This window comes from Callionymus lyra, chromosome 4, assembly GCF_982586985.1.
Source record: "Callionymus lyra chromosome 4, fCalLyr1.hap1.1, whole genome shotgun sequence".
NCBI classification, from domain to species: domain Eukaryota; kingdom Metazoa; phylum Chordata; class Actinopteri; order Syngnathiformes; family Callionymidae; genus Callionymus; species Callionymus lyra.
This window is the reverse complement of record NC_141821.1, coordinates 17175474-17201669: the sequence shown is the minus strand read 5'-3', so window position 1 is coordinate 17201669 and position 26196 is coordinate 17175474. Positions and strand designations below refer to the sequence as shown.

At 39.3% G+C, this 26196-nt stretch overlaps 1 protein-coding gene across 1 annotated transcript in view; it reads right to left on the bottom strand.

Moving 5' to 3' along the window:
• Positions 1-19: 19 nt before the first annotated feature.
• Positions 20-26196, bottom strand: part of dok6 (docking protein 6) — a 65963-nt gene continuing 39786 nt past the window's right edge. The window contains exons 4-8 of the mRNA XM_087788982.1: positions 21530-21649; positions 17265-17454; positions 16844-16982; positions 11792-11897; positions 20-3097 (exon numbers count right to left, since the gene is read on the bottom strand). Of these exons, the coding sequence (XP_087645108.1) occupies positions 2907-3097; positions 11792-11897; positions 16844-16982; positions 17265-17454; positions 21530-21649 (746 nt within the window). The 3' untranslated portion in view covers positions 20-2906. The remainder of the gene's footprint in view (positions 3098-11791; positions 11898-16843; positions 16983-17264; positions 17455-21529; positions 21650-26196) is intronic.

Sequence of the window (26196 nt, the reverse complement as noted above, 5' to 3'; positions counted from 1 at the left end):
CTATGTACATCCAGTGACAACAGTCGTCCAAAGTGCTATCAACAAATATGACGACAACGTAAAATATCAGACACACAAAAAGTACAATTTTTAAATTAAAAAAAAAAACACCCGAAATCCGACATTTTCGCTCCTTCTTCATTAAATCTTAATTCTTTAAATTAAATATATTTTCACAACATAAAAGAAACACAAAATAAGTGCTTATTTCTGTCCGGATTGTGTCTTTGCCATTAAATACAAGACAAACTACATGACGGCTGCCTCATGACACAAAGGAAGTGAAGTTTTTTTGTTTGTTTTTTTTTTACAAAGAACTTGACAAAGTAGGCGTTCGTATCTGTGGTCTGTCGGAAGGCACTTCTTCTGGAGCGATGGCATGTCAATGCTAAGCATTGGTTGGAGATAAAAGTTAAAGTGAAGACGTTTCCGTTGACGTTAGTTTGTTTTCTATGAGGGAAGTGGATCAGTGGCGTCAGAATATTGAAGGGTTGAACTTGACTTTTGAATGTTCAATTAACAAAAGAGCTACTGATCAAACTTTCAGCCGATCATGGCGGCACAATTAAATACTTTTATATTGCGTTTAAAAATGAAAAAAAAAAATAGAAAATGTATTTCTGAATCATTGGAATTCGAAAATATTTGAGTCAAAAGAAAAATCGTCCATTTTCTTAAACGGTTAACAAATTAAACCTTTGAACATAGAAAGTATTAAATTAAATGATTGAAAAAACTACAATTCAATAATAATATTCAAAGTCCAAATCCCTAATATTTACATTTGAAATGTTAAATTCAACCATTTAATTTTTTCTGACTCAACACACACATCCCGTGTAGACGCTTCCTAAGCTGTAAACCCTGACTCTAGGAGCTTTAAGTGGGAGATCTTTTTTGGTCGGTATGTTGACAATGAAAACTATAACCTTAATTATGACATATTCTAAAGTATCTGGAACGAGACCTGAAAAATCGTACAATAAACTGCCACTCAACGCTTCCTGAATCTTGTCGATCCAAAGACTCTTAAAAGTCTCCAAATCGAATCCAAAGTGGTCAAGACTGTTCTGAGCTGAAGACAATAGTTTCGGTTGTGCTGAGATGTTGCTTAAATAAGATTTGACTGATGCTAAAGATGTCAACGTCACCCGCTGAAATGTCAGGGTTCAAACAAAGTTCTATCCGAGGAACGGGTCTATAAGTGGCCCCGCCGTCACCGCAGTCTCTCTTGTTGAATTCTCTGAATGCTAATTTTAGCATAAAGCGTCTCAACTGACTCCACCCACATCTGAAGAGACACTGGTTTCTTTACCATCCATCGCTGAACTCCCTTCAATCCGCAGCAACTCTTGCACTTTTTTAGATGAATTTGAGGATTTAGCATCTGCTAATAAACCGGATCTGTACCTGCAAAGATTAAACGCTTCAGTCTCGCTGGGTTACATGTGTCTTTAGAATACGTATGTGTCTCAGATTTGGTCCCTAGACCTAAAGTCAGAGGCCTGTTACTGTACCATACCAGATTATTTGGGTCAGTTTTTGTGCCTTCATCGCGTCTTATTCTATTATCTTGCACCGCTAGCGCAGCCCGCCAGACCAACGCCTGCTAGCTAGCTAAACCAGAAGCCTGCGTTGCTAAAAGGGACCTCAGCGACAGATTGGGATTCAGAACCGTTGTTGGGTTAAAGTCGGACAGGTGGCGTCACTTTAGACAAATCTAAATCAGCGGATTGTTGTGTTGCGTCAGTGCAGGTAAGAAGACGCACAGTCACGTTGTGACTGTGGTCCAGTGAAGAGCGTTTTGATATTTGAGGCTGAACGATGGGATTTACCAGAAATAAAGGAGTAACAAGGAAAGGAAAAAAACAGTGGTCTGATGAAGCTTCATGAAGCACTGTCATTATTGTCAGAGCCCACTAGATGGCGGTCTCTGGCATATTTTCCTTTGTTTTTAACAACTGTTCTAATGAAAAACCACTATATTTTTAAACTGATGGCGCCACCTACTGACCTCTAAATGACATGACACTGTTTCATGAAGCTTCACCGACTCATCACTAAAAAAAAAACAACTACTGTCTACGAATGGATCATGAAACACTTTCCAGAATGTGGTGGAAAAAGAATCAAGACCATTTTTGTGTCAAACTCTACGACACCGTCGGGGGTTTTGCTGAAATGGACGCCATTTACGGGCGCCACACGTGGCAGCTATAGTTCATCGTAGAAGGTGAGTATTTTCTTTATGTTATGCCATTTAATTTTGGATTGTTTCATTGGCCAATGCTAGTGAACACTAGTTTCTGGTATCGAAGCAGTAACTTTGAAGGTATTTCCAGGAGAACTTCTATGTATTTTAACAATGACTAGATTCTATCCAACTATGTTCCCTTAAATATGTATCGATAAAGTCAACATACAAGTTATTTAGGATAAATTACAAGTGTCAGTTTTAGTGTCTTTGAGCAATGTGTTAATTTCTTGATCGAGTGATTCAAGTTCCGAAGATAACTTTCGTAAGAATGGAAGGGTTGGTTAAGAGCAGGAGGTGTAATGGTGATTAAAGGTTCTGTTGAAAATATTCTGGTATAACTTCAGAGTTAAAGGGTCTTCATCGTTTCTACCTCCAGAACCAGACGTGGTCGTCACTATAGTTCAGGTCAGAGGTGGTGGATCCGTCTCATTCGAGAGATGACGTCACACGGAGCGACGCCGGTAAACTGTTGTGACGCAATAAGTGCTGCTCCTTCATCGCGAATTACCAAAAAATAAACTTTCCTAGTTTACAAATATTTTCACCCAAATCAAATAAACCCATGTATAATACAACTTCACTTTACACTTTTCTACATTCCGGCTACTTGTAGTGGTTCGAGTGTCCAATACTGGTGGAGCATCTCTTGTCATTGACGGTGTCTCAGGCTGCAACTCGGCTCGTGACCACTAGAGGGCGGTGTCGTCTCTTCCTCTTCTTCTTCCTGCTGCTGCTGCTGCTGCTGCTGCTGTTGTTGAGGATTCAGTTCAGATTCTTCTGTGGAGAGGAAGGTGGGGAAGGTCTGTGCTCTGGGGATGAACGCTCGTGTCATGCTGGTTTCTGTGGATTTGAAGCAAGAACATGTGATGAGTTGACACTTTAAGAATAGTAGAGCGATCGATCTATCTATCTATCTATCCATCTATTCATTTATCTATCTATCAACTCACTATATTCATACATTATTTGGTCATATATTGACGCTTATTCTTTTCTTCCCCAAGAAAATACATCACACAGTATATTCTCTGATAAACATAGACATGTGACATCATTTATTATCTTTTTTTTTTGTCAATTTAAGTATTTTATCCAATATCCTTGTTCACGTATTTCAGGGGGAAATATAGTTATAAACGGGATTTTAAACTAAATAATTTTGTCACATATTCGTAGGATCCTGACACAAATTATCATCGTTTAAAATAAATATTTTGTAAGCCCATTTAAAGCGTTTTTAAAACACATGTAATGACTTATGCAGCTCTTGTTGTTTCAGTGAAATGTTAATTAATAAATGGCAATATTTTTACAGATTTGTGAATCATATACACGTCAACTAAATATAATCATTTGGTTTTATTTCTCATGAGTAATACATTCCTAGTAAAAACTTGGTCATTAAATATCGCTTTTTTCAAAGCATTCATACAAATATTTTTGCTGTTTCTATGGTTCTTCTGTTGTCACATCTTTATCTGTGTAGTACAAACCCACGACAAAAATCTAGTTTCACGTCCCATTTTGAACGTTTACGTGTTCTTGTAATTTTCAACTTAACCAAACTTATGAAAACTAATGATATTCAGTCTTATTTCAACAACTTTTCATACTTGAATTTCTCTCAGTAAACACTCTCTCATTTACATCGCCTCGGTAATTGTCTCACAATTAAACCACCTTTATTTCAGAAAGAAAAAAAACATTTTCTCCCCAGACAGATTAACTGCACTTGAGTTCTGAGGGCGGTTCTGGCCCGACTGTGGGATCATTAATAATGTATCAGCTGTTTGCAGAGGCCGGCGGGATAAAGTGGCGAGCGGGCGGCTGATCATGCACCCGCACGGAAGTGGCCAAAGATCAATAATTCAACAGCCGCAAAAACCTAATACGACATTCTGAACAACAGTGAGCAAAGACTCATAAAGGAAAGTTGCTGATCGTCAAAAATGTTTCATCCGTTCCGAATCCATTTGCCAACAGAAGTTAATTGGTGTTTGATTATTCAATTAAATATGACTTTATAAGCTGATTTTCTTCCAGACGCTCTGATGGAAATGGCAAAACAAATCATTTGCCGTTTGTTGCTTAATAGCAATGAGGATTTAATACACACTCACTCGCGCACTGTCGACACTTTCCAGGACGATGAGTTGAGCAGGGATGAGAGGTCGTGGGGGTCATGCTGTTATCGCATGCAGGCAGTAAATGTTGAGCGGGTCTGGATTTTCTTGTCTTTTCTATTTGGCCGGTAACAATTCAGGAAAACACTGGAAGGTGTTTACTTTAGAAACGCAAATGTAGCATTTAAATAACTTAACAGTGACAATGCAAACAACCTCTCAAATAAAATGTTATTAAGAGAATAACTGTAATACTTGAAAAGTATAATTGGTGCATTTTATTCATTAAACTCTAGATTAACAGACTCATCGTGACGTAAAACATATAAAAATGTTACCATTTATCCATAATCATTTTTGAGTCATACTTTTTCTGAACATTAACTGAAATTTTTGTTTAAAACGTTTTTCAAATTCAAAGATTTTAAATAAGAATACGAATAACTGTATTGGACGGACAGTAGATTGTTATCAGAAACAGAAAGAGCAGGTTATTTAATTTTTTCACTGCACAAGGATATGAATAAAAACAAAAAAATAGTTTTAAACCGCATTAAAAGTCTCTCTGGCTTCACTGGCTACGTCTCCTTCTGTGTCACATGATGCTTCAGAGTCCGTCAGATCCTCATCAAGATTCTCATCAATAGTTTGTTTCAGTTCAGCAGCAAATCCCTCTCATCGCCATGACGTTTTGTTTCATCATCCTCAACTCATACGGAGTAACAAGTCTCTGTATTTTCACTTAATTGTTGACTTTGGACATCAATGACATGGATCTGGCAGCTTCACCCGTAGACGTCACACTCACACGCCCATATTTCTGTCCGACCAGAGGCGGAAAAAACATCTTTAAAAAAGTCCCCAAGATTTAAACATTATATATATTTCCATAGAAACCATTCAAAACATTATTCAATGTTTCTTGAACTAACAAATGATCCAAAAAGAAGGACAAAAAAAACACTAAAGCAGTAAAACGATATATTGAAAACGTAGTTTCTGGTTTCAGAACACTGAAACTGCGACGTCTCGAATTCTCTGTTACCAAATACCACATGTGCATTTGTTTACAAAACAAAGCTAGCAGTTTCTAGTTTGATCGTCCTGCTAAGTTAAAAAAAAAAGTCTCTCAGGACAAATAATAACACATTTTTTGACTGTACAACAGTTTGTTGGTCACATGACACTCACAGACAAACTGACGCAGTGAAGAAAATTGTATGTTGTATGTAAGAAAAGCTGTCAAAATGTTACATATTGCTGCTTGATTTAATAACGTTTTAATAATCTGACAATTATTATTCCTCTGTAGTCATATTATTGGTCAACTGTTACTAGAATCAGACATACGTGATTTATAAAATAAAATAAATATGAATATATATACATTACGCTCAGGGTGAGTCATCAAAAAAAAAACACCAGACACATTTCACTCAATAAGTGTTTTCCTTTCTGAAATATGTATTTCAAAACAGTTGGGTAGCAGCCGCCCCCCCCCGCCCCCTCTAATAAATTTGCTTAAACGCCGGGCGAGCGGCGGGCCAAGACCATCCGTCTCCTCAGCGAGGCCAATTTGAGCCCAGTGGAAGAAAGCAAAGATGGCCGGCGCTGACAGAGAGCGGAGGGGGATTCATCAGTCCTATTTGTTTTGTGTTGACAACAGCGACGTCGCAAGTGAGACGCATGAGCCGCTCGCTCGGGTCGATTTATATCCACTCCTTTGCAACGAGAAAGGGTTGGACCCCAAAAAAAAAAGGACTCGACGCTTCGCACCTGGTTTATGGTCTCGCGTTATCCAACATAACCATGGTTCTCATCTTTCTGGCATTCATGTCTTCACGGGAGAACCACATCCTGACCTGTCAAAGCCGGAGCGTTGTTTCCCTGAGAGACGACGTAAGCGACTACACCGCTGTCTTGCTCCTCCGTGTTTCCCCAGAGCTGTCACGAGGGTCCGACCCGGGGGTCTTCCGAGACCTGATCCCAGAGACGTAAGTTGATGTCGCTACCTTGTCGGCTCGGTGAGTCACTCTGCGTTTTTTTAACGGCATAAGTTTTGAGGTTATTTCCGTTGTATTCCGTCTGTTATCGGCAAGAGTGTCGCTCGCTTCCATTAGACTCGCTAATGCTTTGTGAAGGAGCAGATTGAAAAGCGGCGGAAGCGAGAAGGTGTTTGGAACATATCGAGAGAGAATAGTTCATGAAAAGACTCGAGATGTCTCGCTCTGAGTTTTGTGACTGAAACACTTCCAGAATTTTCCAAAGGAAGGTTTGAGCTTTGCTTAAATTATCAATTATTCTGATCTCAAACTTTTAATTAAGAAAAAATACATTCACTTTTTAGCAGCAAACCAACATCAAAGCCTGAAATCTTTCAGAGATTTTGGTCATGATGCTGTATTTCCAGCTAAAACGACAGTTGACAGACTTCCGCCTCCACCGTGATCCTCTTCGCTTTATACCGGATCTTACGCCGTTATATTGCCGTCATTCCCGAGCCTGAGAAACTCGTTCTGCTCCATTCATATTGAAAGGAATGGCAATAAAAAAAACCTTGAATCCCTGAAAAGCTGTTTCATAAAAGTAGAAATACCTGCCGTGGTCACGACATCATCATTTTCCTGTTGCCACAGAAACGCCTCATAGTTCCACTCGAATGAGATCCGTTTAATCATCCCTTTTTTTTTTCTCACTTTCATTTAACACATACACATTATTCCTGCGCACGATAATAAACGCTACGTCTGTACGTCTGAGCATATATAGCCGACGACTCTTTATTTAAATCCTGTATCAAGTCATACGGAGAGTAAGATTCACAAACTAGAAGCAACGCTTCATAAAAAAAATTGGCAGAGAAACTACTGAAGGGATTAAACAACTCGTTTTTTTTTTAACTCTTCATCCCACAGCAGCTTTTAACATGAAATCATTTGTAATCACGCCAAAAGAGTCTCCAGGGAGAAATCCCAGCAACATGAAGCGATGACATGTCATCATGCCAGATGTCCTGTTATTTTAAAGATGAGTCGTAAAGAAAGAAGGTGAACGAGTCTCGCGCGTACAGGAAACTTGTGTTGTTTAATTATTCCTGCCGGGTGTTTGAGCGCTTCAAGAGGGACTCGGCAAACTGACGCTGCTGATTAGATGTTCATCAAACACAGCGATGCGGTTGGCAGCCGAAAACAAACCCCAGTGCAATATTTACTCCTACAGTAGACGCCGGGGTAATGACCCTTTAAGTACTTTGGGAAAAATGTTGTCGGTTTAGTTTCAAGCCTAAAGGGATGACTGCGACGTTCATCACATGTTTCCTCCGATTGTCGTCCAAACACGTTCGCTAGCGTTAGAAGTTGTATCTTTCCGGCTTCTTCCACGTGTGCCGCTCAAAACTCAAATGTTGGAAACCTGGAAAACATTAAAATCTTCAACTTAAATAAGTGTGTCAGTCTCCAGCATGTGTGATAGATTGTATACTTTAGTTAGTAAACGTATAGTTTCTAATCAGCTTCATGCAGATGTATGAGTAAATCAGCAACATATTTTAGGCATTTTTATGAAGTTAAAATATTATCGTGTGTACTTAACTTCGCTTTGTCTCTATTTTTTGTGCGAATCCAAGTGTCAGAAATCAAGACGATTGATCGCGTTCCTGTTTTAAGATCTGAAGCAGACGCCAGAACGTAAAGTCATCTTAAATAGGGTACAAGTCTTCTCTCTTAATTCTTTGTTGCTGGTATGGATTATAATATTTGTGTCCTGTTTTTATTTCCAGCTTGGATCTGCTCCAATAGGTGTCATCATTGTGCTTTTGTTCAATTTTAGGTTCTTGTGTGTGTTTTGCGTTTCCCACGACCACGTCTGATTCACAAGGGCCGAATTTCCCAGATAAGTTAAGAAGCTTGTTTACGACCTTTTTAGCAGTGCTCTTAAAAACGCTCGGAAAGAATAATGTGTTTCCCAGAGTCACTCTTCACTTCAGATCTTTCACTTAGAAGGAAATGTAAGGTGGAGCTGACCCACTCTTTACAGCTTTCTTAGCGAACAGATGCTCACTGATCAAGCAACTTATGGAAAATGTGAGCTTTTTAATATTAAAACTATGATTAATGAAGAAAAGAAAAGTGTTTCATTGAATCACATTCAAGGAGACTCGCAGAGTAATACAATGGAGACTAGTGAAGAAATTCCTCGAGGACTTGCGGAGCAATACCTAGAAGATTTGCAGAGTAACACCTAGGAGACGCGGGAGTGATACACCGGAGACTTGCGGAGTGATACACCGGGGACTTGCGGAGTGATACACCGGAGACTTGCGGAGTGATACACGGGAGACTTGCGGAGTGATACACCGGGGACTTGCGGAGTGATACACCGGGGACTTGCGGAGTGATGCACCGGAGACTTGCGGAGTGATACAATGGAGTGATACACAGAGACTTGCGGAGTGATACACCGGGGACTTGTGGATTGATACAATGTAGACTTGCGGAGTGATACAACGTAGACTTGCGGAGTGATACAATGTAGCCTTGCGGAGTGATACACGAAGACTTGCACAGTGATACAATGGAGTGATACACGGGAGACTTGCGGAGTGATGTGACGGAGACTTGGGGAGTGACGCGATGGAGACTTGCGGACTGATACAACGTAGACTTGCGGAGTGATACAACGTAGACTTGCGGAGTGATACACCGGAGACTTGCGGAGTGATACACCGGAGACTTGCGGAGTGATACACGAAGACTTGCGGAGTGATACAATGGAGTGATACACGGGAGACTTGCGAAGTGATACAATGGAGTGATACACAGAGACTTGCGGTGTGATACACTGGGGACTTGCGGAGTGATAAAACGTAGACTTGCGGAGTGATACACGAAGACTTGCGCAGTGATACAATGGAGTGATACACGGGAGACTTGCGGAGTGATGTGACGGAGACTTGGGGAGTGACGCGACGGAGACTTGCGGAGAGATACACCGGGGACACTTGCGGAGTGATACAACGTAGACTTGCGGAGTGATACACGAAGACTTGCGGAGTGATACAATGGAGTGATACATGGGAGACTTGCGGAGTGACGCGACGGAGACTTAGGGAGTGACGCGACGGAGACTTGCAGAGAGATACACCGGGGACTTGCGGAGTGATACACGGGAGACTTGCGGAGTGATACAACGAGTGATACACGTGAGACTTGCGGAGTGATACAACGTAGACTTGCGGAGTGATACACGGGAGACTTGCGGAGTGATACAACGTAGACTTGCGGAGTGATACAACGTAGACTTGCGGAGTGATACAACAGAGACTTGTGGAGCGATACAACAGAGACTTGCAGAGTGATACAACGGAGACTTGCGGAGAGATACATTAGGGACTTGCGGAGTGATACACCAGGGACTTGCGGAGTGATACACCGGAGAATTGAGGAGTGATACACCGGAGACTTGCGGAGTGATACACCGGAGACTTGCGGAGTGATACACCAGGGACTTGCGGAGTGATACAACGGGGACTTGCGGAGTGATACACCGGAGACTCGAATTGTCTTACTACAACTAGAATTGAAACAAAAGGCACACTGTCAATATTTGTAGAAATGTAATGATTTTAAGTGCGACTAAAATACAGTCGTGGAAATGCATGAACATGCAAACCTCCAGGAAGTGATTTTATAAACCAGACATGATCCACATCAGCTAATGTAGCGAGAAGGAAAAAAGTGTCACACAGTTAACTAGACAATTATCAAGTTAACAATCGACAATGAAACATCTTGTTCACCTCGTAGATCAGAATGATAGCGCTAGTCAATAGCAATGACATCTGAATATCCAGCTCTATACAATTGAAAAGAAACAACTCATACCAAACTATATATAGAGTAGCTAACACTTGTCTGGTTGCCAAGGCAACCTCATGGGTTAAACCAAAGACCACTCCGTATGAACCCTCACTCTCAACCCTCGTCTTTCTGAAACATTGATTCCGTAACACTTTAAGCACACAGTGTGTCGCTCTCTCAAATCACCTTCACTTCTTACTCGCGTGATGAGACCTTTCCCATGTCCTCAAACACACTGATGCATTGAATTTATTCATTGAAAAGGAAGACAGATAATGGCAGCACTGAACGGGTATGATGATGTGTGGAGGAAGAGGTGGAGCGTTGTTCTCCGGCTGACAGAGGAGACTCGGGGAGGACCAGCCGGAGATGGCAGGGTGATGAATGAGGGAGACGCTACTGTGCTCACCAGAGTTTGGACAGTTACCGTTCGGCTGCACCAATAAGTAATGACCCCGGCTTTTCTGTCGACCCCTCGGCTGAGGAAGCACGTTGATGCTTGACCTCAGAAGAGTCCAGGAAAAAAAATATCCATCCTCCAGTTTGGCAGCATTGAAGTAACTTTTGTAACATCATTTTTGGTGTTATATTCCGTTTTAACAGTGTATACATGCTTAGTCCAACTCTAGGGTCACATAATTATTTGAGAAAACAAGTTTTTATTTGCTTAAAATACCTGAGGAAATTATGTGAAGAAAAAAATATATAAAAATAGTTTCAGGGGAGATGAATGTGGGCTGTGACGACGACAGAAAAAAACTGAAACTGCTGTCATGCTGCTTGTTACTTGACTGATATGGGAACATATATTTGACTTCAGTAGTTAAGTTAGTGATGGGTTGACCAGGCCTCGTAATAAAGCGTTGTAGTGAAGAAACTGTATCATTAGAATTAGATTGACAGTATTAATCCCTCTGGAGATCTCCTTCGGGAAATAAGGTTTCCAGTACACAGCAGACGATAGCAGGTATAGCAAGTAAAAAGAATAAAGTGCAAAGAGATAACAAAGTGCAAATTAAAAGTGCATAGATCAAAGGAAAAAACGCAAAGACCTAAAAGCATACCAACATAGAATAACATCATCCCTTCACTCTTTTATAAAGAGTTATAACGTAAAATAGCACAAGGTTAATAGCACTGTATCATGACACAGTGTCTTAATTTAAAATAGCCACTAGATGGCAATGTCTGCTTTATAATGTTTCAATAAAACCTGGCATCATTTTGAAACCTAGAGTGCCATCTAGTGGCCTTTCAAAATAAAGACACTGTAGTTTTCATTATAATGCTGTATCCTGAGTCTTCAATGACCAAAAAATACTAGCATTGTTCTGTCATTTGAAATAAAACAAACAGCAATGCTAAGCTAACTTAACAACATTGCTGTGTCAAGATCACTGTTTATTTAGCCCTACATTAGTCACGATAGAAGTGTGGTGTCATCAGTGGTTGTTTTGACCGTGAACATCAAAGCCCTCGGTCTCACTGAGAAACACAATTAACCGCCTTTGACTCCTCGGTGAGAAAGAAATGATAAGAATCAAGAAGTTCACCTTGGTAGGAGAAGAGATCGCCCATGCTGTTTTGCCGTGTGATGTGCTGCCAATAGGCGCTGCGAGGCAGAGAGATGGACTTGGTGAGGGTTTCTCTCGAGTGGACCTGAAATGCACGGAGAAGAGCTGTCAATCAACCACATTAGTCACCAGCCAGAATGCATTTTATTACAAAAAGGGTTTGATTCTTTAAAGGCTTTTAAATGGTGATGAATATGCAAAAGTATAATATAAGCTGCTCTTTGGAAGCGGACCAGAACGTCGGCGTCCAGCAACATGGCCATATGGTCAAGGCTCATCAACGCGAGCATGAATGAAGAATGATAGTGGGGAAGGAGGCAGGAAGGAAGGTGGGAGGAGGGGGCGGAGGCCGTGACCACAGGGTGTCGGAGGAAGCAGAGGCGGGATGGGAGGGGGAGACCTGTCGAGAACCTTGTGAGAGGAGAGGGATGAAGCAGCGAACCCTGTGAGCATCTGATGCTAGCATTAAAACGCTCGATCGATTCAGAAGACCTAAACCTCACTCTCAGAACCTGAAGATGTCCTAAAACAAATGGACAAAGTGTGGTCAAAGCATGAGAAGACAAGAAGAACAAGATCACGCAGGTAAACTGGAAATTCGAGATTTTAATCGGTTTTATGATCTTAGGGCCACATGGATACAAGCAAAAGGATGTTAGTGGCTCTTGGATGTAGGAGAATATAAACCTGATGTAAAAAATGTTTCAGAGCGTGAAAAAATAGACCTGCCTTCTGGAATTTCCAGTTCTTCCATATGTAAACTTGCTCAAAATATTTTTTTTAGTTTTAGAACTAAACTGTCCTTTTTGTTTTCCTCTACTTTTTTTTTCATTTAAAACAAAGCCTCTCTTCACAAGTGACGCATTTTATCTTGACTTTTTATTGAATATTCCTTATTCCTGTACCTAAAAAAAATCATATTTGTCATCATTATATTCTTTATTATGACCAAATCTGACTTAACCAAATATTATTCTACCAAACATTCACTAAAAAGCTAAAATATTTGAGAGTTTCTCTTTCAAAATAAGTCTTATTTTTCTTATTTCAGTCTCTCTTCGGACTCGAAGGCTCAGTCACAGTGTATGCCGTGTTATCGTGAGAAGATGCTTCGAGCACTTTTTTTGTTTGGTTTTCTCTGGAGACGCGAGGTCACACGGCTCTTACCACCAGTCATCAGTAATGAATGCAGGTCAGTCCACTGATGCCCCGCTGTCTCCTCCTGCTAGCATGAGTGTGTGATGTTGATTCATGTGCGACGATTCCTGATATCACTTCCAACGATGGCAACGGTGTTGACAAACAGTAAAACTTGAAACCTTCTGCCTCGGTTTGTTGGGGACTCTGACAGTTTAATGGTTTAATCTCACAAACAAAAGTAAATCAAATCACTTCAGAATAGGTGTGCGTTATAATACAGTTGCATCGAGATCTTTTTTTTAATTCTTCATATCTTTGTTAAAACTTATGATTCAGTCTGCCGCTATTTGAAGCTTCAAATCTATATTTTCAACAGCTTATCGTGCAGGACATGTAATCTTGTGCCTGAACATCGTGTGGAAAAACTGAAGACAATAAAGGAGTGCAGCAGCGCTTGCTTAAGTGCTCCGAGTGCCTGTCTGAGGCTTTAATTAATACAATGTAATTAAAGCCTCTAAAAATACCTGAAGAAACACTGATAACAACATGTAATGAATGGCGCTCCTTTACCAAGTCAGCACATGCACGTGACGCTTTTAACGTCAGGCGCAATAGAAGTGTTGATTGTGTTATCGACAAACGTGGCAAAGCGAAATGTGGGAATGTATAAGGGACCTATTATGCTTTCCTTTGTTTGTTAGCTACAGTGTTGGATAAACATGCACTTAAATAATGAGAATTTACATAATCAGCGAGGACGAGAGTTCTACTTCAACTGAGAAAAATCTCTAAACTTATAATCCATGCGTTTGTGTCTTCTCGTTTTTGACTATTGCAACAGTTTATTTTCTAAACAAGAAGAAGTTGTCTCCTCTAAAGTTAATACAAAACTCTACAGCAAGAATTCTGACCCGCTCTAGTAGAAGAACTCACATTTCTCCGATCCTTAAAACTCTTCACTGGCTGCCAGTTTCTTTCAGGATCCATTTTAAAAATCTGGTTCTTACTTTCAGATCTATTCATGGTCAGGTTTCTCCTTACATCAGTGATCTGATCCAGCCTTACACCCCAGCTCGGGCTCTGAGGTCTGTGGATCAGAATCTACTGATGGTTCCTGAACATGGACCAGAGGAGAGTAATCCTTCCAGGCTGTTTCTCCTAAGCTTTGGAACGATCTTCCTCTCCCTCTATGTTTGATGGATCTACTGACTCCTTCAAGAAACATCTCAAGACATTTTTATTTGTGCTTTCTCCTAATTGTCTGGAACTCTTGTGTTTGTCTTATGTGTCTTGATCTTTTAAGTATATATTTTAGCTGTTTTTGAGAGAGTTAGAGCAATTTGTCAGCAAATAACCTTTACTTACTTACTTACTTTTCTAGGACAACAACAGTACCAACCATCCTTAAAGGAATAAATAGGAAGATATTTTTTATGAAGAAGTGTATTTTGGTTGTGAGAGAAAATGGACACATTTTATTTTTTCGTAAAGATGATTCATGGATTAAGATAGTTTTTGTTCTAAAGACTGGCAGAAGCAGCCGAGCCTGACAAAACTTCCCCCCCCTTTCCACTCTAAAAAAAAACATTTCACATTCGTACGTTGCAGAGATGAATTGTATTCCCATCAGAATCTGTATCTCTCTCCGCTGGAGCGCACAAGCATGCCACTGAAGTGAAAACAATACTTCTGCCACGATGCAAAACACAAAGTCTTTGGAGTGATAAATCTGATCTGATTTGTGGCAAAACTGATGCACGTCATGAACAACCACGCAGCTTTTTCACCTGTCGCTTAAGTTGAAGATGACATTGTTTATTTTCTATTTAAAGGATATTTATCTGTTGTTATTGTTGTTCTCTTGTTTAAAACAACAACATCAATCGTTGGATAACTGTTTCTAGCGTGTAACAGGAGATATTACACAACTATATACACAAAGATATTTGAGAAACAATGGTTCCTGGTCCATAACATGGTTTATCTTCTGCGGTCTGGCAGATTAACTTTTTTTTTTCACAATGTACTGCGTATAAAAATAAATTGTAGGAAGCTGGAGTCAGGAACAGAACATCTCCAGGCTTTGCATCATTTTGTTACAAACAGTTGATTTATTAAACAGAAGATAAACTTATAAGTGGGAGGCACTCAATACACCCACCTTACTTATGGTGCCATCAAAACATTGAACTCCCATAATGCCTACAAACTTCTCCTTTTAGTGACGGATGATTGGTCGCTACAATACTTTTCAATATATATATAATAATAAAATAAATATATTTCAATTCCACGATTTTGTTGCAATTATGTCAAAAATTGAGATCTGCAGCTATGAATGGCCGACTGGGCGGCAAAGCATTATAGGAGTTGTTTAGATCCCTGAGTGAGTTGTTGATCGGAATGTCACCTCGTATGGAAGATAAAAAACTTTTCTTTAAATTGTTAAGCTTAAAGATACATTTACACAATCTATTTTTTTTTTATGATTTCACATGAAAACATTTTTTTTTAAAGTCTACATTATCAGAATCTTTTACTGCCAGTGTTGTTAACACAACATGGGAAAAGATAACTTGAGTGACAGTTTGGGAAAGGTTTATAAAGAACATAAGGAGGGTCAAATAATTATGGATTTTAATAGTGAAAAATTAAACTTACAGATTTTGTTTAATTCGGGGTGTTATCAGAGTGTTACCCCCTCACCCCCACGATTAACCAGAGACCACTGTAGACACTAAACACCCACGAGGATAAATGCAGAATAAAAATTCAGTTTAACCTTTTCTAAAAAAAATCGACATTAAATCCTTCTGTAACGATTTATTCAATTAGTTGAAACACAAATTTGAATCCTGGACTGCAAAGGATTGTGGGATACTCGGCAGCATCCAAGGAATACATGGATCCTGATGTTATTCCTTCCATCCATCCATCCATCCATCCATCCATCCATCCATCCATCCATCCATCCATCCATCCATCCATCCATCCATCCATCCATCCATCCATCCATCCATCCATCCATCCATCCATCCATCCATCCATCCATCCATCCATCCATCCATCCATCCATCCATCCATCCATCCATCCATCCATCCATCCATCCATCCATCCATCCATCCATCCATCCATCCATCCATCCATCCATCCATCCATCCATCCATCCATCCATCCATCCATCCATCCATCCATCCATCCATCCATCCATCCATCCATCCATCCATCCATCCATCCATCCATCCATCCATCCATCCATCCATCCATCCATCCATCCATCCATCCATCCATCCATCCATCCATCCATCCATCCATCCATCCATCCATCCATCCATCCATCCATCCATCCATCCATCCATCCATCCATCCATCCATCCATCCATCCATCCATCCATCCATCCATCCATCCATCCATCCATCCATCCATCCATCCATCCATCCATCCATCCATCCATCCATCCATCCATCCATCCATCCATCCATCCATCCATCCATCCATCCATCCATCCATCCATCCATCCATCCATCCATCCATCCATCCATCCATCCATCCATCCATCCATCCATCCATCCATCCATCCATCCATCCATCCATCCATCCATCCATCCATCCATCCATCCATCCATCCATCCATCCATCCATCCATCCATCCATCCATCCATCCATCCATCCATCCATCCATCCATCCATCCATCCATCCATCCATCCATCCATCCATCCATCCATCCATCCATCCATCCATCCATATGCAAAGCAAACGCACTATTCAAATAGTGATAATAAAACTAGTGGAAACACAGTCGTTCTCCTAGGAAGCGTGATGATGGTAGTTTGTCGTCTCCTCTTGTAATGTTGCTTAAAAAGCTTGTAAACCGCAAACGTGAAGTACCTGCGAGCTCTTCTCCATCTCCTCCAACATTCTTTCATGCTGCTGGGCGATAGCGAGGGTGGCTGAGTGGACCCGCTGGTAGATCTTCTCCCCCTCCCGCGTCTGGAACGTGAACAAACCTTCTCCCGTGTCACACATCCTGCGCCAGCAACACGGGAAAGAGAGAGAGAGAGGACTTTGATGGTGCAACACTTTTGGATTCTTCTCAACAAATAGGGACGAGCGCACGGAGGGAGACACACAACAACACAACACAACACAACACAACACAACACCCAAACAAATACATGTTCAGAGGAACCTGTCAAATTAACGCCTGAAGGGCTCTGCTGCTAAAACTGATATCCTGGGAGTCCATACTTCTTTTTTTTTTTTAAGTTTCAACTGCAGTTCAACTTTCAACACTCGGAACTGAATTTACCTTCCGGACTCGAAGGTGAACCAGGTGGAGTCTCGCCCGTATCTGCGCAGCGAGCTGAGAGGCCACATGACCAGTTTGAGGCGCGCGTTGTGAATGTCCCACAGGTGGATGTTTTCGTGCGTGATCTGCATGGTGCACTCGCCGTAGATGTCCAGGTTGGGCGTCGGCATCAGGTAGACGTTGAAACGTTCTACGGTAAAAATAAGACAACAAAATGTTTTCTGCTTCACAATCAGGAAAAAAACTTTAACGTGACACGTCCGGGTACTTTATTGTGTGAATGCTGGGAAGCACTCACACAATTGAGATCCTGTTTTCTTCTGACCTAAACTTTGAGCCGCTTCTTCTCCTACAAATTTTATCCGATTTGAACCGTTCAAACTTTTATCAATGCAGCTCGATTCCAAAAAGCGGGATATGTTCTATCGTTCTTTTATCTCTTCCACTCTTTCTTTTATTCCTCTTTTTATACCCCATTCATTTCAATGGGGAAAATCTTTAACTCATGTTTCAACTCCTTTTCACTTCGACCTACTACTTATACTTTACTACTAATTCCACCACTACTTCCACTGCTACTTCTACTACTAATACTACTACTATTTCTAATTTTATTACTAATTCTACTACTACTTTTATTTTTCTACTACAACTACTTTTACTACTAATTCCAAATTCTTCTACTTTAACTACTAATTCCACTAATATTTCTACTACTACTTCTACTACTACTACTACCTCTACTTTTATTACTGATTCTACTACAACTTTTATTTTTCTACTACTTCTACTTTTACTACTAATTCCAAATTATTCTACTTTACTTACTAATTCCACTAATACTTCCACTACTACTTCTACTACCACCACTACTTATACTTTTACTACTAATTATACTACTACTTTTAATTTTGTACTACTTCTATTTGTACTACCAATTCCACTTCTTCTACTTTAACTTCTCATTCCACTAGTACTTCCACTGCTACTTCTACTACTAATACTACTATTACTTCTAATTTTATTACTAATTCTACTACTACTTTTATTTTTCTACTACTTCTACTTTTACTACTGATTCCAAATTCTTCTACTTTTAACTACTAATTCCATTACTACTTCCACTACTACTTCTACTACTACTTCTAATTTCATTACTAATTCTACTACTACTTTTAATTTTCTACTACTTCTATTTTTACAACCAATTCCACTTCTTCTACTTTAACTACTAATTCCCCATATATTTCCACTACTACTTCTACTACTACTACTACTTCTAATTGTATTACTAATTCTACTACTACTTTTATTTTTCTGCTACTTCTACTTTTACTACTAATTCCAAATTCTTCTACTTTAACTACTAATTCCATTACTACTACCACTACTACATCTACTACTACTTCTAATTTCATTACTAATTCTACTACTACTTTTAATTTTCTACTAATTCTATTTTTACAACCAATTCCACTTCTTCTACTTTAACTACTAATTCCCCATCTTCTTCCACAGCACAGCAGGGTCAGCATTCCCACTGCATTTTCTTCTGGAAATGCACTCTTTCTAGTTGGACTGATGTGTTTCCCGACAAACTAAAAGAACCTCTTGAAACACATCTGTTCTTCGCTTCACTACAAATATTTCCTGAAAAACTTTTTTCTCCACGGAAGTGATTAGTATCACATTTTACAATGATGTATGTTTTTAACAGACTCTAAGCATCATGGGTTGTGAACGTTTGCAAATGGTTAATAAAATGTACTTAATGAATTTAGTTGAGTTAAATATCACTTTAAAAAAAAATAAGTAGAAAAGAAATCCAACATAAATAAAAGTTTACAGCTTGTTTGTAAGCAGGTTTCGTATTTATTGATCTTTCTGCATCTTATTGTATTGATTCTACGTCGGTCACAATAAAAACAAGAAAAATTCAACTGTTTTTGAATTCAAATCATCTAATGGGCCACAGGGGCCTTCAGACACAAGAGATTTAAAGATTTAAAGATAAAAATAAAAACACTTAAATGCTTGCTTATTATACAACGAAAGATTCCAGACTTTTCATTATCTGATATCTTTTGCATGTGTGCCTTCACTTTTTTTACAACGTCAAAAAGAACATTTTTTTAAATTAATTAAGTTAAGTTTAGTTTTGCAGTACATTTTTTTTTTACTCAAATTTTTAAAAATCAGTTCAACAAGAGACTTGTATTGTTTATGAGCGCTTGTGTCCAATAACATACGGAGGAAATGTGTGTCTACGACAAAAAAATGATCAAATCAAAAACAGTTTCAAACCAAAAAAAATAGATTAGAAGTATAATCCAATTTTTTGCTTTGATCGGCTCCTTCCAGTTTTTTAAGCTTACTATCATGTATTGTCTCATGATTTTATTTTGAAACTTGTTTTTCATATCCTTTTCCGTTTCCTGAGCTCCATGGCGCCTGTTGCTCCAACAGCAGCTGCAGCTCATCAGCATTAAAGCCACTTCTCCTGCAGCAACAGGCGCCAGATTATAATCGTCACTCCCAGGTATGTACTATTCTCTTATTCTCTCCGTGGATTCCTTTTTTTTTCTTGTTTCTAGTATTTTTGTCCTCCTTGTGCCTGAGCCTACTTTTTGTTATTTTATCCAGCATGTGTGTTTTTTTTTTTCTTCTAATCACTGCTCTCTTGTTTTTTTTTAGTCCTCTTGAGTTTTTGATCTCCGCCCGAGAGTGCGTTTTAAGGTTCCCTTGATCTGTGATATGGACACTTGAACCTTGTTTTTGTTTTTATATGAGCTATTGTGATTAAACCCTTTTGTGTTCTGTCCATTTCTGTCTGTTGGTTGGTTGTTTGGTCCAGCTCTAGTCCAAACCTCACACTATTTTTTTACTCATTTCTTATCATTTAGGTTAATGTGCCTTTCAAAATACATCACTTTTTAAGACTTTCATGCATTTTTTAATTTTGACGCTCTTACAAAAATACTTCAAATAACAATATCATGAATGGACATTAAAGGCGACACAATGAGACTTTCTCAACATGGTCATTTTACACAGTGATCCATCGATAGCCGGACGAATAGAGGGAAGAGCCACATGTGGCTTCTTAGCTCGGTGCAGCTTTTGCTGGATATTGGAGTCGCATTATAAGTAAGAGATTAATGTCAGCGGCCACCGCCGGCGAGTATATGAGGCTCAGGTATTCTTAGCTGGACTTGATGGAGATGTCTTGACCCTCACCTCATGTCTGCCGAACGTATCCGCCCAGGAATCAAGGCCAAAAAAACCCCCCTCCACAGTGTGTGAGGCAGACAGGAAGGGACGGAGGCGTCTCCATAATCTAAATGAGTTCTCACTAATCATGCCTAATGATTCAGAATAAGCCATGTGTTGGCAGTGGATATAAAATAGCCATGTCATAAACGTGGCATATTTTTAGGGAAGGGAGAAAATGAACTGTGATCTAATTACTTCGGCAGTGTGTGTGCGTGGTGAGGGGTGTAGGGGGGTGTGGGGGTGCGCTAATTGAAACATGTTCGCAGGCTTCCTGCTTTAATTCAGTCGTCGCGAGGGCGATAGACGCCCCGGCTTATCTCCTTGACACAACACGCCGCGAGTTCTGCATGATAACGCCGTCCCCGCCATTGAGGAATTGTGTTTTCACAGCTCGGCTCAACCGCCGACAAAAAAAAAAAAAAAAAGTTATGACGTCTCGCAGTCGAACCCGAGAGTCGCGCTGTCGAAAACAATTTGAAAATGAAATGAAATGACTCGAAATAAATGGTCCCGGCTTTTCACAACACAAAGATGAGCTTTACTCTTTTCCTAGGAAGGAAAAAAAAAAAAAAGGAAGAAGAAAATCACATGACCGTAAAAAGCCGTAATCTCATCCTTCTCCGTGACAAGCTTCATTACCAGAAGGAGCCGGTGATGCACAGCACCTCCTCATTAGGCCCCAAACCGCCCGTGACCCTCACTCGTGGTTAAAGCCCACTTCTAAAGTTGAGGCCCTAAAAATGTGTAAGGGCCGGTCCGGCACCACCCCGCCTTTAGATATGGACAGAAAACGGCCGTTATTAGCTCGGCCCTAATTGGACAGTGGCTGGTTCCGCTCCTGCGACCCTGGCGGGGCGGACTTGCATTAAGACATACAAAAACCAGCTGCAATCACAATTTGTTCTGTGCAGAAGAGAGGGGGGTTGGAGGGGGGTGAAGGCGGTTGACCCCAAAAGGCTGTCTGTTTTAGCAAGGACTAATTGGGCACTCACCGTTTTGCTCCCGCTGAACCCCCGCGGCTAACAGGTCTGGTTCTCCCAGGCTGATGTCGTTGAGACGGCTGCCCAGGCACTCCACACACAGCAGCTTGCACCACTCCTCGGCATCCAGCTCTGCAGGACAAACACACGGTTGACACGTTAAAAACACGTCTGCACGTCTGCTTGAGCTGCTGTGAAGAGGTTTGTTCACGGAGCAGGAACACATGGAAACATCTTTATGAAACGGTTAATGCAGAGAACAATATGTAATCTATGAAAATACAACAAATATATTATCTATGAAAATATGAAAAATATATAATCTATGATAATATGAAAAACATATATAATCTATGAAAATATGAAAAATATATAATCTATGAAAATATGAAAAAAATATGAAAAAAATATATCTATGAAAATACAAAAAATATAAAATCAACGGAAATACAGAACAGATGTAATCTATGGAAATATGAAAAAATATAATATACGGAAATATAAAAATACATAATATGAGAAAATATAAAGAAATATATAATCCACGAAAATACAAAAAATGTATAATCTACGAAAATACAAAACATTTATAATCTATGAAAATATGAAAAACATATCATTTTAGAAAATATGAAAAACATATAATCTTGGAACATGTGAAAAAAATATAATCTTAGAAAATATAAAAAATATATAACCTATTAAAATACATCAATTATATAATGTATGAAAATACAAAAACATACAATCTATGAAAATATGAAAAACATTTAATCTTAGAAAATATGAAAATACAAAAAATATCAAATAAACGGAAATACAGAACACATGGAATCTATGGAAATAGGAAAAAATATAATCTACAGAAATATAAAAATACATAACCTTCGAAAATATAAATAAATATATAATCTACGGAAATATATATATTTTTTAATTTACAAAAATCTGAAAAAATATAACCTATAAAAATATATATTTTTGAATCTACGAAAGTATATTAAAAAAAAATCTAAGAAAATACAATCTATTAAATATAAAAACATTTTATGTATGAAAATACAAAAAAGATAATCTATGAAAATATGACAAAATGTAATCTACTAAAATAAAAAATATATATTGTACGAAATATAAAAAATATAATCTACTAGATTACGAAGAAATATTCACAAAAGACCTTTGACCTATCAGCTAATCAACATTTCTTTTTTTTTCCCCTGTCGTTCAACTTTAAATATGAATTGTTTCAGGCCACGATCTTTCCTTTTCCATTTGTATTCCTCAATAGTATTAACCCTTGTGTTCTACCTCCACCACTGCATATGTATTTATGGAAACAAGGGAGGTCAACCTGGACCCAGAGACAACACAAGGGATACCACAAACACATTTTTTTTGGTCCATTTTGATCCTGAGATAACATGAGGGTTAATAGAGCTATCACTAACATGTTTATAAACCTTTCTAATAATAATTTTTCATTAAAAAAATAATAATAATAATAATTTACAATCAAACACCAATTTTATTATTGTTCTGTCTTCTTTTCCCCCATACATTTCGGTAAGTCCTTGTTATCTTCCCATCAAATGAATGCCAATTTGTTTGTCCATCTGTTCTTCTTCTATGACAGCCACACAGAGGATTCCCAGCATACAAATGAACAATTACAAAATGCATTTCAGACCAAAAAGGAAGAAAAAAAAAGGCATCTGTCAGATTCAGTTCATTTCCGTAAAGAATGTAAACTGCTCTAATTTTTCTGCATTTTCCACAAGCCACCAACTCCCAGAGACAGTGTGACAGTTTTGGATCAACTCCCAGTCCCAGCGTGGTCGTGGTCCCACTGACAGGTAAAAGGGTTTTTAAGGTCAAGCGCTGGTACGGATCCGATTCATGAGCAGAGCATTGGAATCAATAGTATCGTTTATGAACACTTTTGTCTAATAACATACAGAGGGAATGTGTCTAAAAGTTGTGGTTTTGGATTTTAATATTTTTTTTTTTAACACAATGAGGTTAAATAGCTGTTAGCATTAGCATATCCCTACTTTTGACTATCTAAGGTGGCAATTATTCCATTTAAAATTTGCTGAAAGTTATATTACAGTTTTATAAAAAAAAAAAAAAAAAAGAGCAGTTGATAGTATTTGAACTTGCCCCTCGAGACCTTGGCTCCTAAAGGGTTTTACGGCTGTCATGTGCTGTCTTTTGAAAGTAACCGACTTCCAACCAGCGTTGAACATGGTCATGAATCTCGATTTATATTTATATAAACTCAGTGTATATATAATTCAATGGAGAAAAATGTATTTGACATACCGGTAATTTAAAAGCACTTTCACGTAACGAATGACGGCGCCACCGCATTCAATTAAAGATGCGAGACGACGGAGGAAGTAGCGTGACGATGATGTCACCGCGCCTCTCATAATTCTAGATGATCGTAGTTCAGGGCTCCATTACCAAGGTATGAGAAACTGTTACTGAAGATTTGTTTCGGGGGAAGAAGGTTTTAAAGCTGCCCGATATTAAGTCCGGCACATTATTTATGGCACATGCATTTCACTGCCATAACCCTCTGTGTGTTTACACATGCACGTGCACATAAATCTCCGAGGCAATTTCAGAATAGCAGCCTTGCACGTACAGCACATAAGTAGAGCTAAGAGTAACCAGGGGGAAGAAAAATCCATCCCATCGATTCGGTGCAGATTAAAAGAGCCGGTGGGATCAGTAACAGCCAAAAACAAATGAGTACTAGTTTTTTTTTTCTATTTCCCTCCTTCCTCAGTAATAGGTTCCGGGGTTGTACAAAGTACTTTAAGTAGCTCCGGTGGAACAATGTGCCCTGGGTTACAAACCGTGGTGATCATCCATCCATGTGATCAATACGCTATTACTCCCATTGAAGGAGATGATGAGCAAACAGAAGCCTTTGAGCTGGCAGGAATATAATTGTCATGTAACGTTAGCAGGCAAACATCAAACATCTCAATGACTGTGAAGAACCAACCGTTCTAGAGGGTTTGGATTGTGTTACATACAGTATGATTGAACAATAATTTGTTCTTATGCAAACATGAAATTCACAAGTCAAGTCAGTAACTATATTTGTTATCTAGACCAGGGGTTCCAAAACTTCATCACAACATCATGTTTTAGATATAAATAAGTGTAACTAATGTGAAAACTCTCCTGACTCACTGACGTGTTTCAAATGTTGAAGTCTTCCTCTCCAGGATGCAGTAAGTCCCTCATCATGACCATGTTTTGAACTTATTACTTTATAAAGTTCTCCCCCGTCTGAAATTTCGGCGAATGAGACGTTACAAGAGCGAAATCCATCATGACGTAATAATGGCTTCACTCCTCCTCCAGCTAGCTTTAATCACACCCTGCCTTGTTTATACAAAGAGTCCCTTGGAGGTGGAGACTTCCAGGATTGATGACTCGTGGTGACAACCGTGATGCTTGACCAATCACAGCAGAGTGGGTGTAGTTATGGTAAACGAGAAGAATTTTCAGTGGGCGGGGCTTAAGATCATTTTCTAATGTAAATATTTCAATGTAAGAGAGTTTTGTACAAACAGACACATACTGATGAGTACAAGATATGTTTAAGAGACACTTAAATCAACACATGTGTTGCACTTTAAGCATTTAAGAGATTTTTTGGCCATTTTTCTATTTGGCTGTAAAGTCAATACTTGATGTTTTCTGTCTGGTTCCATAGCGGGAACTTGTCCGTTTAGCTACATGCTACTTGGTAAAAGGCGACACTGGTTGTGTGTTTAGGTACAACCGGAAACTTGAGAATCCAAAGACAGTTTTTTTGTTGCATGTTCAGGGAAAATGTTTTAAAACTATTTTATTTTACGTCATATTATATAAAAATTCCATTCGTTTTTTTTTCTTCCAATTGTCTGGAGTAACTCCAGTACCCACTGTGGACCACATAACAACTGATCTAAATTATAGCTTGATTTCTGTATAATAAAAAGCGATTTTAACGCTGTTGTAAACACGCCGAGAAAAGCCAAAACATTCAGAGCAGAGACAGAAGCTCTACTGAAGTCTTGGCACAGAGTAGTATTACAGTGAATTGCAGCTATTCAGAAGAATAAATGCTCCACTGTGGTGGAGTTAAAATCTCTTCTGCTCTTCTTCTGGCTTCTGATTCAAGATTTCTGTGAACTCCTGCCGATCCCAGAGATGCTTGTCCCACCGTCTCACCAACTATCCCACTTGACAGCCTTATTTGCCGGCATCGTACTAACAACCCTGTAAACTCAGGCTACAATCAGTTCCTTCACTTCAATTGTTCAACATCATATCCTGGCGGTGACCAGCGGTGTACCCCAGGGTTCTGTCCCGAGGCCCCTGGCATTCTCGTCACATTCACTTTTACGGCAACAAAGACAAGACTGAGCTCTTCCTTTTTTTTTTTTTTCTTCATCAGACTTCCTTCTTCTCGCCCCAGTTACCCCGGAGACAATCTCCTTCATGTCCAACGTCGGCGTCGCTACTCCGACAAACCCCAGATTCTTCACATTACAATGGATCGCCATATCAGTAACCGACAAAAGAAAATGCTGACTTTCTTGCACACCACCTCCCTATCTTCAACCTTGACCGCTCATCTTATTTCCTGCCAAGAGCATTCAGCTTCCCCC